Source organism: Pinus tabuliformis, chromosome 2_2 (assembly GCF_031772625.1).
Source record: "Pinus tabuliformis cultivar Carrire ecotype Pingquan chromosome 2_2, CPIR1, whole genome shotgun sequence".
NCBI lineage: Eukaryota > Viridiplantae > Streptophyta > Pinopsida > Pinales > Pinaceae > Pinus > Pinus tabuliformis.
This window is the reverse complement of record NC_142300.1, coordinates 54,022,114-54,040,209: the sequence shown is the minus strand read 5'-3', so window position 1 is coordinate 54,040,209 and position 18,096 is coordinate 54,022,114. Positions and strand designations below refer to the sequence as shown.

At 36.5% G+C, this 18,096-nt stretch overlaps 1 protein-coding gene across 1 annotated transcript; it reads right to left on the bottom strand.

The window, feature by feature from the left end:
• Window positions 1-2,541: 2,541 nt before the first annotated feature.
• Window positions 2,542-4,033, bottom strand: LOC149191448 (2-methylene-furan-3-one reductase-like). The gene is made up of 3 exons (XM_089406238.1): window positions 3,714-4,033; window positions 3,136-3,619; window positions 2,542-2,993 (listed from the first exon to the last, which is right to left on the bottom strand). Exons 1-3 carry the CDS (start codon window positions 3,903-3,905, stop codon window positions 2,725-2,727), a joined length of 945 nt encoding a protein of 314 aa, XP_089262364.1. The 5' UTR covers window positions 3,906-4,033; the 3' UTR covers window positions 2,542-2,724.
• Between the last annotated feature and the right edge of the window lie 14,063 nt (window positions 4,034-18,096).

Below are 18,096 nucleotides of genomic sequence, written 5' to 3'. Positions count from 1 at the left end.
GTGAACTCCGGCACGTCTTGGTCCCTTCCCTGCCGCAGCGTGGTCCACTTTATGTATTCATCCTCATAGCTCTCGACAGGGTAGTACTGCTCCTTGATGGCATCCCGGAACGAATCCCAGGTGGGTGCGGCTGAAAATAGTGAGCCAGTACTTTCATCCTTCTGCTCGCAGTAGGTTTCCCCCACATCCTTGACGTGGGGGGCTGCTTTGAGGAGAGCAAAAACAATCTTTTCCCGACTCGAAAATTCATGAACAGAAAAATAACCCTCTAGCAGATTTAACCATTTATCTATGGCATCTGCGTCTATCTGACCCTCAAATATGGGGATTTCAAAATTAACTTGTACCTTAAAGGGTGTGGCGTTTCCAGAGTAGCTGCTGGAAGCCGACGCGTTGCTTCTGGGTAGCCGCTGAAGGATCTGGGCAAAGCTGTCCATCATCGCGTTCCGTTGTCGCTCGAGGGCTTCTTCAGCAAGATTTTATGGGATCTCCTGCCCCCTCTCTTTCTTCTCGTCCGCCATGGGAGGCCGTCGGGATTTGTGAGGCTGGTCTTTCAAAGGTTCAACCAGTTCAAGCCCTAACTCCTTATATCCCGACCTTGTTGGGGACATGCAAAGAAAAACAGAGAAAAAGCAGACCGCTCTGATACCACTGATCCAGATTTAAACAGGAACGCAACAAATTACAGAGATAACCATATACACAAAGATGCAGCGGAAATAATACTTCATTTCATTAATGGAAAATACTGAAATATGCTTACAACCAGAAATGGAAATAAACCAGTTAGGGCGATGGTAGCTTATCTATAAGAAGAGATGTGATGGCTACATGCCTCTGAACTGTGTTACAATGAGGCTCGAAGGCCTATTTATTGTTGAGAAACAATGGAAAACCCTTAACATTCCAAAACCTAACCCTAGGAGATGAAACGCCAAACTGTGGGCCCGTTTTGGGGGTAAGTTGGTACATCAACTTCCGGGGTCGTAACTTTGGCATATGATCTCCGTTTGACATGTACAATAGCTCATTAGAAAGATCTATTCGAGCACTATCATTGTTGGAACGGGCAACATTTGCTCCCGGATTCCCAAAAAAACGTCGTTTAGGGCCTCAAAACGGCTCCGGAAGTTCAGGACCCGAAAAACTGCTAAAAATAGTAAGTTGTGCTACAATTAAGGAAACTGAAAATGCTGAGAAAGACAATGGTGGGGGTCCAGGTGGACTTGGCAGGTGGCCACCAATATCCACCTGGATCATTCTTAGAGACAGGAATCCAAGAAAAATATCAGTTGTCATAAATAAGATGGCCCATGTGGAGTTTGGCCCTAGTTGCCAATTTTAACACCAAAAGATGAGCTTAAATCATTGTAATGGCAAAAATGTGTAGAGGCTAGTGGATATGCTAAAAAGGCGTTCTCTTCTTTGGAACAATTCTCCAATAAAATAAAAAATTGAAATCTTACAGTAATGCCTGCTTACCAAGTGCAAGTTGTGTTGTTGCTTGTGGTTCATGTAAATCTCTCCTTATGCCTACAGTTCAAGCAAGTACCACATGCATACCTACCCCTGCCATGCATTTGTGAGCCAAAGAAGTAGCTGCCAATTTTTTGTTTCGTTTGTATGAAGTTGGACAGAGTCAAAAAGAGGCAAGGAATTAGAAAGTAAAACACCATACATGACGTAAGAATGAACAGATCTAGTTCTTAAAACTCCAAAAGCCCTCTGAAATTCAAGGGCAGGTCTTGTATTGATTTCACCATGTAATCTACCATTCAAAGAAGTTTAGAAGAGCATAAACTTTGAAAGAAAGTTCTACTTGTTCATTGATCTCAATCGTAAATTAAAGGTGCATTCAATTTAATACTGTCTCAAAAACAAATTTCGCTGCCTCAACTCCCTCTGATCTACATCAATATATCATAGTTTAGATTCAAAACAGATCAACATCTATTGAATACAAATATATCCCCCTCAATGCAATAAAGTAAAAAGACACCTCTCAATGTTATACTAAAAAAAACTAGTAAAGACAGGAAGACAAATATATGAGAGTAATGTTGAGTTGTCATTATAAGTATACATCATGTACATCAAACCAAGAAAAATCGATCATCCATGGCACAATTAAGGTTGGTAAAACTTTAGATATGGACTTTGAAGAAAATTTTCTTACCCATCAAATAGAGCAAAACAAGTAGCCGTTGCCACCATAATATTGTCACAAAACAATGAGAATCAAAGAGTCAACCAAAATAAGTAATCTCAAGCTCTGGTCAATCAATATTTAATATACTGTGAATTTTATGGCAATAAAGTTATGTCAATAGACCACAGAACCACATACCCACACAATATCTACAAACTCGTAAAAAATAACAAGATCAATGTTAAAGTTACCAACAAAAATTAGCAGAGGCAAAAATACACAAATATAAGTCACCATTATTGAGCTGCCATTAGTCCACAACATGTACCCAAACAAAAACAATAATGGTCATCATCATATGCTTATGAAATTATGACGACAAGAATAAGTGTTTTTTAGCGCCTATCAATCAAAATATAATATAATATCACGAATCTTATGACAATAAAATATATAGGGAGACTATAGAGCCATATATCCGCACAACATCTACTAATTTAAAATGAAGGATTAGATATGTCTCAACTTCAAAACCTTTACTGTAAATACTGAATGTAATTAATAAATAATTTCTCTCACTGGATGGGGGAAATAACAATCTTCCCTCGGGCTCGTCCGCTTTCTTGATGTTTGAAAGCCTCTATAACGTCTGAGAATGAGTACGGGCTCTTCGGATCAATCACTGGTTTCAGCTTCTCAATCTCTATATAGGGTTGCAACTTCTCCAGGTTATGTGCGCTGGCTGACACTACGTAAAACTGAGCTCTGGGATGAGGCTGGAGCAACCCTATGTCCACAACCTTGCCTTCCTCTTTAGCCAACACATGAGATTTGAAGGAATCCCCTGCAATTCCATCAAATGAAACGAAAATTAACATTGAATTTAAATAATAGCTCTTAGATGCCTCCTATCAGGCCCAGGATTGGTTCCAGGACTCGCCAGAGAACGAAAACAAGCAACGCATAGAAGTGTTATCAGAACTTACCCATGGTATCGAATACAAAATCAAATTTCTCGGAAACCTGATCGTAGCTCTGCTTGGTGTAATCGATGACCAGATCTGCGCCTAGGCTTTTCACGAACTCGAGCTTCCCTGTGCTAGCAGTGGAAACGATCCTGGAAGCTCCATACACATTCTTTGCCAGTTGAATGGCGAGGCTGCCCACTCCGCCCGCTCCTCCCACAATGAACACGCTCTGCCCCTTTTCAAAATTGGTTGTATCGAAGCCATGCTGCGCAGTCTGAAGCGCCATCGGCAGGCTCGCTGCTTCCTCAAACGATAAATTACTGGGCTTCAGCGCCACCAGGTATTCCTCCACCACTGTGTACTGCGCGAGAGTCCCGCACTGCTGTAGCTTGCCTCCTGCGAAACTCTGGATACTGCTGTATATCTCGTCACCGGCCTTGAACTTGGAGACGCCATCACCAATTTCCACCACCACTCCCGACATATCACAGCCCGGCACAGCCTACAAAACACAGACAAATAAAAATACATACATGTCAATGGGGTAAAGGGTTTATGTGCGAAAAAATAGAGGGCTAATTGGTCCATCTGAATACCGGAAATTCGGAATGCACGCTTCTTAATAAGCCATCCCGCCACTTTATGTCGGCAGGATTGAGAGCAGCGGCCCGGACTTTAACTAAAAGCTGGCCTAACCCAGGCTTTGGCACAGGGAAATCCCCAAAGTACAGGACGTCTATGGATCCATATTCGTTGTACATCCACGCCTTCTGCACTTTATTATTCATATTTTCTGGATTTGATCTGATCTGATCGTATCACAGAAACTAGCATAAAAAAATTGTGCTGGTACTGGTAGGTCTGTAGATGTAGAATGAAGGTGGTGTTGTGAAAACCGAGGATGTTGGCCTCACTATTTCATACAAATGTGGTTGCACGCCCAAGATATATTAATGCATGTGGATACAAAGAGAGACGAATCAAACACAACTCTACCCCGAACAATTCAATTCAAAACGGAGTGGAGTTTTCTTTAATGTGATTTTTTGGAAGCTTTTAGGAGTGGAGTTTTTTTTAATGTGATTTTTTTGGAAGTTTTTAGGAATAGAGTTTTCTTTAATATGATTTTTTTGGAGCTTTTAGGCTCACAACATAAAAATTTTGAAGTTTTCTTTAATGTGATTTTTGGAAGCTTTTAGGAGTGGAGTTTTCTTTAATGTGATTTTTTGGAAGCTTTTAAGAGTAAAATTTTCTTAAATATAATTTTTTTAGAAGCTTTTAGGCTCACAACATAAAAATTTTGAAAATTCATTACAGATTGACACAAAGAGATATCGAGATGAATCAAACACAACTCTACGAAGAACAATTCAAAACCATGGAAACTTGGAAAACACGTTTGGGCTCACAATACAAAAAAATTTGAAGATTCATTGCATGTGGACACAAATCAAACACCACTCTACAAAGAACAATTCAAATCTCCGTAGTCAAACAATGGAAAATTGGAAAACACTTTTGGGCTCACAATACAAAAAATTTGTTCGACTTGTTTTGAGGAATGGAAAATTTTGCTGAAATTTTTAGAAATTTGAGTTATAGTTAAATTTCAAAATTTTAATTGCTTCAATCAAATTTGAGTTATAGTTAAATTTCAAAATTTTAATTGCTTCAATCATTTTGATTGTAATAGCAACATCGTTAACAAAATAATTTAATAATTATCAATTATGTAAATTATACATGTCTATAAAATAGGAGAATATTAAATTAAAATAAGTTAATTATTACTCATAACATTAAGTTCTAAATATTATGGTTTGAAAATTTATAAAAAGAAAATTTAATTAGTAATACATATAAGATTAAAATCATGTTTTAATTATAAAATAAAAATGTGTAAGCTTGCAACATTAAAAATAATGACAATATTAGAAATTAAACATTAATAATCTTGTAATCAACGAAAATTAACTAGTTATGAGATAACAATTAGTTAGTTTACAATCATTAATAACATTAGGTCATAATATTTAATTTTGTCTTTAATCATTTAATCAACAACTAAAAATATAATTATCAAAAAGTCTAATAATCATCAATAAAAATAAAAGTTAATAAGAAAATCAATTAATTAAACTAAATATGTTTCATATCATTATCAAATATGTCGACTCCATGCATTTCCATCCCAACCCCCTCCTCTATTTATTACCTCAGTAATCTCTGACTTATTCATTCATCAAATCCTGATGATGAATACAGAGGTTGGCTCGAAACGCCGATTACAAAAAACATGATTGTGATGAATCCAGAAGATATCACTACACAAAACGCAGATCGAAGAAGCCTCAAATCTATAATATGGTCAATATTGAATACTTCGATAATATATATGTATATATGACAAAATTTGGAAGCATAGTGACAATACTCTATTTTCATATATATACACACACACACAGAAATTAGACTACATTATTCTGGTCACGATGGAACATTCTAATGATAATACATGTCCAAATAAATCTAGATGCATATTAATTTAAATATTTGAAAGTAGCTAATTAGAATCATTTATTAGAATTAAAATATATATAGAGGGGTATAGTTTTATTTATAGAAATTTTTTTTTTTTTTCATTGGAATTTAGTGATATGATTTCAAATAAAATTGTGAGTTTTTGTTATTTAAAATATTTTTTTGAATGTATAAATGGATTCAACTCTTAAGGCACTAGAATTCTATAGATTAAACAACTTAAATTCAACTTTCTAAAAGTTTTTGTTTGATTACTTTAACATAGAAAAACTTTCAATTTAAAAAATATTTACTTAATGTTTTAGATTGATAAATAAGTCAATATCTATAATCAAAACATAATTATGCAAAGTAATTATTTTATATTTTATATTTTATTTTAGCAACTAAATAAATATTTATAATCAAATCACAATTAATACAATGTCAACATTGAAAATGATTGTTATAATTTACCATTAATAAAACTCTACAATAAATGAAAAGAACGAAAACTATCTATAACATTTTGATTACAAAAACAATTGTTTTCAAAGTTTTTTTATTATAATTATGTAATGATTTAATAACATTTTCCTATATTTTAACTTTGAACATTACACTATAATTGTTTCTAAAGTTTTGTTCTTATAATTAATTTTTTTTTTTTTTTTTTTTTTTGTTCTATATGGTTTATGGATCCTAGAAATTGGTGATAGCTACATCTATTTTGTCTCGGGTAGATTCATCTGAAGGGATCATTTGTCCGGAGAATTGAACTTGTCACCTCTCAAAAGCTTGTTCTTGTAATTATTATGTTGATGAGTGTGTCTATTTTGGAATAGAATTTTTAGAATTTTAATTTAACTATACACCAACTCACATCCATCTTAATCATAGATCTATAAGCTTCTAGAGATATCAAATCTCTTTTAACTCTGAAAGAGGTTTGTATCTGGATAAATTTGATCTCTCTCAATGCTTTGTAGATCCAAAGTTGTGATAGATCTATACAATTTAATTATTAATTAATTATAATTATAATTATATCTTTATTTTATTTTGATTAAGTGAAAATGTTAAACAAACATTACATCTCCACACACACACACATATATAGTTTTATTTTGATCGAGTCAAAATGTTTAACCGGACATGACAAATCTCTACCATACTGAGCTAGAGAGCACCTCTTGGCACAATAATTAGTAGGTGGATAGTAGAAATTTAACCTTTAAAAACAAATTGAGAATATTTTTAACAATTTTCACATATTAAAGGGTCTCAAAGTAGTTATGCCCTTTATTTCCCTTTTAATTAAATTGATTAATTAAAAAATATTGTCATATAAAAAAGTATCATATCAAATGAGTTATGGTTTTTTGGGCCTTTGGTATTGATTATTCACCTATGATATTGTAACAAAGCCTATTTATGGTATTTTATTATATTTTTTTTCGTGTATATATTATATATATATATATATATATGAAATGACTTTTTTTACTATATTTTTTCTGGTTAATTTTAATCAAAATCAGCAAAGATTTTAAAAAACTTGAGTCAGGGGTGTTTCAGGGCATTGAATCCATTTATGAATTTAAAAATTCATTTTAAATAACACAAAATCGCATTTTTTTTAAATTCTTTTCACGGATTAGGATGAAAAAGTCTATTTCGTTTATAAGTTAGACTACGCCTATATATATATAAATCATAATTAAAATTTATATATATGTTAATTTTTTTATAATTTCTAATAATAATAACTTAAAATAAAATTACAATTTAATTAATTTCTATGATTTTTTAAACTCTTATTATTGAGATATACTATTAAGATATAAAATAAAATAAATTTTTAAATTATATTTGTGAAAAATTACAGAATATAAATGTTTTAATGTTTATAATGTATTGAAACCTCTTATCTATAATTTTTTTATTAACAATTTAATCTAGATAACTACATTAATTTAAAAGCATATTTCTTTCTTTTTAATCTTAACCGTTACATTCTGAACATTAAAGTATTCATGAGCTCCACAATGTGAATGCACAAACAGTCGTGGGCCAAAATTCACATATATGTGATCAAATCTGTAACAGCCCCGAAATAAAAACATGTAATTAATTAGATTAATCATGCAATTTATAATCAACACACAATTTATCAACTAATTAACATTAAATTTCAAAAATATGAGTAGAGACAACTTACTTGTGGCGATGATGTTTCTCACTTGTGATTTCGGGGTTGAACGCTAGTTGAATTCTTCTAACTGCAACAAAGTCTTGGGGCGACTCTTCACCCAACCGTAGGTTCAATTGCACAAAATCTTGCTACAACTAGCCACCCCCGAGCCCTCAATCAATGTACTACTGCTAGGGAATCATTTGTCTCACAACACTATTCTCCCAAGAGAATGGATGATGGAATCATGGAATGATGGAATGCCTCTCATCTTCCTCACCATCTATTAAATAGAGCAAACATTGGAAGGGGAACCACATGCACACACTCCATGTGTCAACATGCAACTTTACTGCTTTCTTGTTTTATTTCTTTTGTTTTTACTTTTTGATAGCTTTACTGATTTTTACTGCTTTCTTGTTTTATTTCTTTTGTTTTTACTTTTTGATAGCTTTACTGATTTTTACTATTTTTCTGTTTATTTTTATTTATATTTATTTAGAGCTTTAGTATTGTTATTTATTATTTATTTACTATTACTATTTTTATTTATTGTTTATTATTTATTTTCTTGTATTTTAATATTATATTATATTATTTATTATTATTATTATTATTATTATTTATGATTTATTATTAAGGGATATTACAAAATCGTGAAAAAAAATATAGGGCATGATTCTGCTTCAAACTTCAAAACCCTCCTAGAATTTTTATTGAATCCATAAAATTAAGGATTCGATATGTCTCAACTTCAAAACCCTTACTATAAATATTGAATGTAATTAATAAATACTCAGGGAGTTTTGTCGTGGACCCTTGCCGTTTTTGTGACTATCCCCTGAAAATGAAGGTGTTTTGTAATAGACTCACGGGCTGATATGTCTCAACTTCATTAAATATTGTAACTAATAATTATACATATATCGTTTGGTAATGGACCTGATAACCAAGGTTTTCTATACTGAAATCTTGTCACACCAGTCAAACCTTTCTTTTTCGAAAATAAAGAATACAATTTTTGAGTTTCACAGTCCAAGAGAAAAGTGGAAATAGATGAAATGTATCTTAAGGGTGTACAACAAATCCACTTTTATGTATTTCTTTATAAAAAGTTTTGAAATTTTCTGAATTTCTTTGTAAGGAACTCATATATAATTAGATTCAATGTGTGTTGCAACTAGAATGAGGGAAAATGCATTGTTAGAATTTGCAACAAACGAATTTTTTTAAAGAGATTTAATGACTAAACTAAATTGTACCAAAGTTTCGAGTCTAACTCAATTCTACTAACTTTGGTCACTATAATTCTTTCGTGGAGAGGGAAGAAAACATGATAAATCATTGATGAGACTATGTTTATCAATAAAAAGGAACAACATAAGATAACAGAGCAAGAGAACGAGGATGATGATCATGTCTTGCTAGTTTCAAACTGCATCTGATCAGGTCCACGCCCTTAGGGTTAAGCGGAAGTTTTTTCTCTTCCCAACAGGATTTTCTTGGACAAGGACCTCACTCAAGCACAAGTTGTGGAACTTAAACAAACCAGAGAACAGGTTATGGCAGCACGACAGGTAGGGAAATGGGCAGTTATCAGGAATCTTCGGGCACTCATTCGGGACTCCTTCCCACCTAGGTGGGAACCCTGAACTAGAGGTTCCAAATGACGGGACCGCTTGGGGAGGCGACATGTACAGGCATTTCTATCCATTGTTGGAATGACAATGGATCTTTCTGGTCATCGCCAGGACTCTTGTATGACGCTCTCAAATCAACGGACATCCTGCGAGCCTTGTTCGACCCCTCCCAGATATTGCAGCTTGCCATTGGATCTATGTTTGCAAGCAGGAGACGAGGAGCTCGGGAGGGGTCAGAGGATTAGGTGGAGTTGCTTTTTCGGCTAGTGACTCACTCTGGAACAAGGTATCTTTGGTAGTTGAAGATGAGTTTTCCAAGTTTATGTGGATTCAGATTAGCATCAGAGTCTCCCCTTCGAGGGACATCTACATTGCAGTTTGTTACTTTCCCTAGCCTCTTCACCATTTGTCATCCATAATGGCTCAAATGGGGACACCTTTATAGACTTGTACACCAACATCACCCAGTACTGTGATGTTGGGGAATTCATCCTCCTATGTGACTTCAATGCTCGCACTAGAGATATCTAGATCCCTCTCCACGACTGATAAGAGGATGTGTTTTGTACCCAAGGGATAGATCTAGATTCATTGGGGCTTCAATGGATGTCAGATGATGATTTGGGGCTCACTATAGTTTATGGTAAGCATCTATTATAGTTGGGGGAATCCGAGGAGTTGTTGATTCTAAATGGTCTCCCCTATTTCCCAATCTCTCACTTTTTCACATGCTGGCCATATGGCGGGGGTGCGAGTGTAGTTGATTATGTACTCGCTAGCCATAACTTGCTCCCTTTTATTCGCCATTTCTTAGTCTCCCTCACCCCCCTTGCTGATCATGCACTTCTTTCCTTCTCTCTCTAGTTTGACCCTCCCCTTCCACCCCCCTTCCCCTTGGGGCCCACCCTGAACTACCTTCAGATTTAACGAAGGAGAACTTGATATATTCTCTTCTACCCTATGCAAGCTACTCCCACCGAAGACCTAGTTCTCCTTGCTTGATTTTTCTTCCACTAAATACACCTGCCTTTCATCTATTATTTTGGGAGCAGCACTCAAATCCTTCCCCCACTCCATTCGTTTCACTTCCATCTCCCCAAAAGTTGGATCTTGCCTCATGAACAAATGGTACAATGATGAATGCAAGACTCTACATCGAGAAGTTCGATATGCTTTCACCCACTCGCAACCCTTTTACTCTGACCTCAAAGCTTCTTATCGTCGTCTCCTTCATCACAAGAAATGACTCTTTGGCTCTCATAGACAACGAGAACTTTCTGCTCTCCTTGCCCACTCCCCTAAATGATTATGGCATACCATCCTTCCCCGACACTCCCCTTTTCCACTTGACCTCGACCCTACATCCATGTCCTCTCACACTTCCAACCTCTATGATATTCCCGAGCAAGCCCAAATTTATGTTACCTCCCCACCCTCTTCCGGTTACCTATTCTCCGATAGAGATATTAGAGAGGCCATTTGGGTGATGAACAACAACAAAGCAACCGATGAGGAAGGCTACAAAGGAGAGTTCTTTAAGCACATTTTCCGTGCTTTGGTTAGCTACTTGGTTGATCTCTTCAACCATGTAGTCCGTGAAGGTTTTCCACTGACATGGTCGCACCACATCATCCATCCGATCCACAAATCAGGTTCCAGCTCAAATCCTAATAACTATAGAATGATCATGATGGGCCACACATTCTCGAAGTTTTATGCTATTGTTCTACATAGGAAGCTCTCTAGTGACCTTGAGCGTAGACAACTCAGAGCTAGGGCACAAGCAGGTTTTCGACCGGCTCATCAGACCATTGACCACATCTTCACCCTTCGCGTTGTGATTGCGGAGGCACGACACCACTCTTTGAAAGTCTGTCGTTGTTTCATAGATTTTAGGAAAGATTTTAACTTTGTTCTAAGGGAAGCCTTACTCCAGAGACTCAGAGATATTGGCATATTTGCAACCCTATTAACCGCTATTATGCATCTATATGAGTTTGTTCTTGGTCGTCTTCAAGCAGCCCATGAGATGTCTAATTTCATCCGAAGCACTATTGGGGTTAAACAGTGTTGTCCATTGTCCCCTACCCTGTTTGGGATCTATATTGATGAGTTGGAAGCATTTCTACACGAGCATATCCAGGACTGATGGTTTCCTTCTTCACCAGGTTTTGATATCTATTCTACTCTATGTTGATGACGTGGTCATCCTCTCCTCATCCCCAAAAGGATTATAGAGGCAGCTGGATGCCTTAGCTTTATTTTGTGATCATCTATAGTTGACAGTCAACCTAGGTAAAACTAAGGTTATGATATTCAATGGGGTGAATAAAACCTCATACCTTCACTTTTTATTCAAAGGGGAGGAGATTGAGATCACCAACACATATACTTACTTAGGGGTGTAATTCTTAGGTCCCTGCTTTGGTTTGCGGCCAGTGCTTCAGCCTCAGATCAACAAAGGATATGGATACTTAGCCCTTCTCGAGAGACAGTTCTTTCTACATAACTTCCAGGACATCTCGTCCAAGATGACACTCATGGGCACCTTTAACCATCACACTCTTCTATATGGCTCAAAGATTTGGGGACCATCCTTACTTGAATCAAATTTGGCTTCAGCTGAGAGAGTCCAGATTCTTATTCTCCACCGCACCATTAGGTGGAAATTGAAAGTGTTGTAGCACATCATCCTTGCAGAGTTTGGAGCTCAACCCTTTCGGCTTGAGACGTTCTTCAGATTGGTTTCTATTATGTAACCAGCTCACAAAATAGAATAAAAGATAGATCAACGACTTCAAAATCAGCCTCTTCGAGGGGGAAACCTACTTTACATTACACAAATGAACCATTATTGGATGATACAAATGAAAAAACATCCTTTCTATATATGGGAGTCTAAGGGGTCACAATATAATCAAAGTCAACATAACAATAATAATATAAGGGTAGAACAATAACAATAAGGGCTACACTGACAATAGTAATGGGGGAATCACTAGTATTATAGGGACCTAACATGCACGTCTCCTTCAAAAAAGTGTTGTCCTTAACACTTGAGTAGTTATGGATGCTTTTGTATAAAATTCTCACCCTCCCATGTGGAATCTTCAACGGGTAAGTTCTTCCACTTGATGAGATACTCTAAAATTGATCGATTTTGTAGCTATCAAGTTCTTGTTTCTGTGACTGCTTCAAGTTCCAATATGATTTTTCCTTCCTCGTCAAGTTCTGGCAATATTATTTGAACTGGGAGTTTGTCACCTATAATCTTCTTTAAGCATGAAACATGAAAAACTGGGTGCACTCGAGAAGCTACAGGAAGCTCCAATTTGTATGCCATAGTACCAATCTTTTGCAACACCTTGTACGTACCATAATACTTTGGTGGTAATTTTTTATTCTTCCTAGCTTACTTGAGGGACATTTGTTTATATGGTTGTAGTTGTAGGAATACCCAGTCACCTACATCAAAACTTCTTTCACTGCGATGTTGATATGCTTGTTGTTTCATTATATTATGTGCCAAAGTGAGGTTATCCTTAAGAGTTGGAGAACTTGTTGTTGATGCTTGATGTGATCTTCCACTGCTTGAACCTTAGAATTTTCTCTTAAATATGATGTGATGGATGGTGGATGATATCCATAAAGTACCATAAATGGGGTCATTTTTGCTGCAGTATGGAAGGAAGTGTTATACCACCATTCAGCTAGAGGCAACCATTTGACCCATTGTGTCTATCTATCAGATACAAAGCAACAAATATATCCTTCCAAACATTTGTTTACTATCTCAATTTGCCCATTGGATTGAGGATGATAAGATGAACTATGAGCTAACTGAGTACTAAGACAAGAAAATAATTATGTCCAAAGTTTTCCAGTGAAAATGGAATCTCTATCACTTACAATAATCTTTGGGTTTCCATGTAGCTTTTAAATTGTTTCCATAAATGCAGTAGAAGCTGTATTGGCTTTAAATGGATGTGATAAAGCACAAAAATGTGCATACTTGGTAAGTCTTTCAACTACCACCATGATGACAATATTTCCTTCGGACTTAGGTAAACCTATGATAAAATCCATTGAAACCTCCTCCCAACGCTGGCTTGGAATGGAAAAAGGTTGTAATAGACCTAGGGTCTTAATTGTTTCAACTTTATTTTGTTGGTAAACCAAACATTCCGCCATAAACTTTTGAATATTCGATTTAAGGCCATCCCAAAAATATCCCTTCTTAACCCTGTGGTAAGTTTTTAAAAATCCTGAGTGCCCTCCTAAGAGAGAGGTGTGCAATTCCATAAGAATCTTTTGTTTGAGTTGGGAATTCTTACATAGGTATAAGCGATCTTTGTAACATAACGAATCATTTTTCTAGCTAAATGTATCAGATTTATTGGGATCTTGTTGTAGCTTTTGAATGAGTGCCACACTTCTTCGTCATTCTTCCATTCATCCCTTGCTTCTTTTATCCAATCTGATTGAATAATAGAAATGGCGTAAAGCAATGTTTCCACATCCTCATCCTTTCTTGAGAGTGCATCTGCCACAACATTTTGCTTCCCTTTTTTGTAGAATATATCAACATCATAACCCAACATCTTTGTGACCCATTTTTGTTGATCTTATGAAGATAATCTTTGTTCTAAAAAGTATTTAAGACTATCATGATCCATTTTTACCTTGAAGTGTCTTCCCATTAGGTAGGGTCGCCATTTCTTAAGTGCATGTAGTATTTCCAACATTTCCTTCTCATAAATAGCTTTGTGTAAATACTTTCCTTTGATTGGATGACTTTCGAAAGCAATGGGTCTTTATTCTTGCATTAAAACAACACCAATTCCATTTCTTGAGGCATCACATTCCACAATAAAGGTTTTTGTGAAGTCCGGCGTAGCTAAGACCGGTGCTTGACACATTGCCTCTTTAAGATGTTAAAATGTCTTTGTTGCTTCTAGAGTCCATGAAAATGTATCTTTCTTCAATAATGTTGTTAAAGGTGCTGCTATTCTCCCATAATTCTTAACAAACTTGTAATAATACCCGGTCAACCCTAGAAATCCTCGCAAATGCTTTATGGATATGGGGATTTTCCATTCCTTAATGGATTGAATTTTTCTAGGGTCTACCTTAACACCTTCATGAGATACAATATGATCCAGATATTCCACCTCTTGTACTCCAAAGAAACATTTGGATCTTTTTTCATATAATTGTTTCTCCTCCAATAGTTTGAGCACCCTATCAACATGTTGAACATGATCCTTCGAAGACTTGGTGTAGGTTAGTATATCATCAAAAAATACTAACACAAAGTTTCTAAGGAAGGATTTGAAAATGGAATTCATCAAACCTTGAAACGTAGAAGGTGCATTGGTAAGGCCAAAAGGCATGACCAAGAATTCATAATGACCCTCATGAGTTCTAAATGTTGTTTTTGGAATGTCTTCATTCTTCATTATAATTTGATGATATCCTGAATGTAGATCCAACTTGGTGAAGTAAATTGATCCATGCAATTCATCCAATAATTCATCAATGACAAGAATGGGAAATTTATCTTTAATAGTGAGCTTGTCGAGCTCCCTATAATCCGGGCACATGCACCATGAGCCATCCTTCTTGTGCACCAATACTACTCGAGCAAAGAAAGAACTTTGACTAGGTTGAATTATACCAACCGCTAGCATTTCTGCAACCATACGTTCAATTTCACTCTTTTGGGCATTGGATATCTGTAAGGCCTGGTGTTTGGACGAACACTTCCTGTAATCAAATGAATATCATGATCATGATCACGAATAGGTGGGAGTCCTTTGGGAGTCTCAAATACCTTGGAATGATTGTCCAAGACTTTTTGGAGATCTGGAGAAATAGATGATTTCGATGTGGGAACCTCTAGCGAACATAATTGTGAAATTATGCGTCATTGTTCTTTATTTAGAATATGTGTCATTCCGTTAGAGCTTGTTATCTTTCATGGTTTCCCCGCGATACACCTTAATTCAACTTCCTTTCCTTCCGAAAAAAAATTCATGAAAATTTCTTGAAATTAAAAGCTATTGTATCCAAGGATTGTAGCCATTGGACTCCTAGTACAACATCAGCACCACCCATTGGAATGGAAAGAATTGGGCTATTCAATACATATTCTCCCATGGATAGCTTGATATTATGGCACTTTCTAGAGAAATTTATGGTTCCTTCACTTGTAACCATCACTTGACACTCTAGTGGTGGATATAGGAAGCAATTCAATTCCTTGGTTATCTTACAATGAATAAAATTATGGGTATTTCCCAAATCAATCAACACTATTAACTTTTTCTTCTTGATATGTCCTTATATCTTGATAGTTTGAGGAGTGGTAATTCCGGCCAATACATTACAAGATATGGTCGAATACATTTCTTCTTTCTCTAGGGTTTGTGCCTGGTGTATATTCTCTTCTTTTGACATTTCTTGTTCCTTTTCTTCCTCCTCTTTGTAGGTTTTAACCCTGTATAGAAATTACTTGCATACGAATTCTAAAACATAGAAAATAAGCAATGCGAGAGCATAACACATAAAACACATATACATAGAGATTTTCCCCTGGAGCCTAAAACCAGGACTACTAGCTTGATTTTTCATTATGTTCCTTTCAATGTTACAATACATATTTATACATGTCGAAGCATCCAATACCATGGACCGAAAACCATCACGTCCAAAACCATGGACCGAAAACCATCGCGTCCAAAACCATGTGCGAAAATCATGCACAAAACCATAGGTAGGTCCGCCGAACCGAATATAGGGTCTAAAAAATTTTCCCGAGGCACTGCCCCGGACCCCGTAGAGGGGGCCTACCTGCCCCCCTCAAACCCCCCTGTGACCCCCTCGCCGTGCAATCGGCACAACGAAGGGGGGCTCCACCCCCCCCCCCCCCCCCCTCTCTGACACCCCAATTCACTACGTGGGCTATAGTCGTGGAAAGAATAAGACAACCCAACATTCTCCCACTTGTTGTTTTCTTTCCACAAGGGGCCATAAGAGAGCTTAATCATTTATGTAGCCCTGCGATGCCCATTGTTTCTCTACACTAAGAGAACTTCTTAGAGCTCACAGATTTTGTCAATGCATCTGCAGTATTCTTCAAAGTGTCCACCTTTACCAGCAACACCTTTTTGTCTTTTATCATATCCCTCACAAAGTGATACTGAACATCAATGTGCTTTGTCTTTGAATGGTAAGCAGGGTTCTTTGCCAAGAAAATTACACTTTGGCTGTCACAGTCTATCCTTATAGCTCCCTGTACTAACCCCATACTTGAACACAATCTTTGCAACCAAAATGCTTCCTTGCTTGCATGAGTGGCTGCCATGTATTCTGCCTCTATAGTTGATAGTGCCACTATAGATTGTTTCTTACTCATCCAACTGACTACACCTCCAAATAGGTTAAACACATACCCACTTGTAGATCTTCTCTGATCCATATCTCCAGCCCAGTCCGCATCAACAAAGCCAAGGATATCCAAAACTCTGTCCAATCATGGTCTTCCTTGGTAGCACAAACCCTAATCACTAGTGCCACGCAAAAACCTGAAAACCCGCTTCACTGTTATCCAATGCACCTTCCCTGGTTTTTACATAAACCTGCTCAATACTCCCACTGCATGTGCCATGTCTGGTCTAGTACAGACCATTGCATACATCAGGCTACCAACTACACTTGCATATGGAACACGGGACATATCCTCTTCCTCTTCTTTTGTCTTGGGACACTGTTCAGCAGATAAATTTACACCTACAGGAATAGGAACCTTCATCGGTTTACTATCCTGCATATTAAACCTCTGCAATATTGTCTCGACATACTTCCTCTGGTTTAACCAGAGCTTCCTCTTTGCCCGATCTCTTTTAATTTCCATGCCCAAAATATAGTTTGCAGCGCCAAGATCTTTCATGTTGAATTTGGAGAACAATTGGTTCTTCAAATCCTGGATAATTTCTTTTTCATTTCCAACCAGCAACATATCATCCACATACAAGACCAGATAAATAACACAGTCACCAATTAATTTAAAATACACACAGTGATCTGCTTTGCTTCTAGTGAAGCCAAGTCCCCGTATAACTATATCAAATTTCTTATACCACATCCTTGGTGACTGTTTTAACCCATACAAAGACTTATTTAACTTGCATACTAGTGCTTTCTTACCCTTCACCTCAAAGCCTTTAGGTTGCTTCATGTAGATTTCCTCTTCCAGATCCCCGTGAAGAAATGTTGTCTTCACATCCATCTATTTTACCTCAAAATCAAAAGCAACAACAATAGATAAAAGTAATCTAATAGAAGTTACCTTGGCAACGGGAGAAAAAATATCACCAAAATCAATTCCCAGCACCTGGAAATAACCTTTTGCTACCAATCAAGCTTTGTATTTCTCCACCTTTCCTTCTGCATTTGTCTTATTCTTGAACACCCATTTGCTGCCAATGGGTTTCCTTCCAGCTGGAAACTCCACGAGATCCCAAGCCTCATTTTTGTGTAAAGATTTCATTTCCTCAACCATGGCCTATTTCCAAAGTTTGCCATCCTCTGAATCTACAACTTCCTTCACAGTTCTAGGATCAT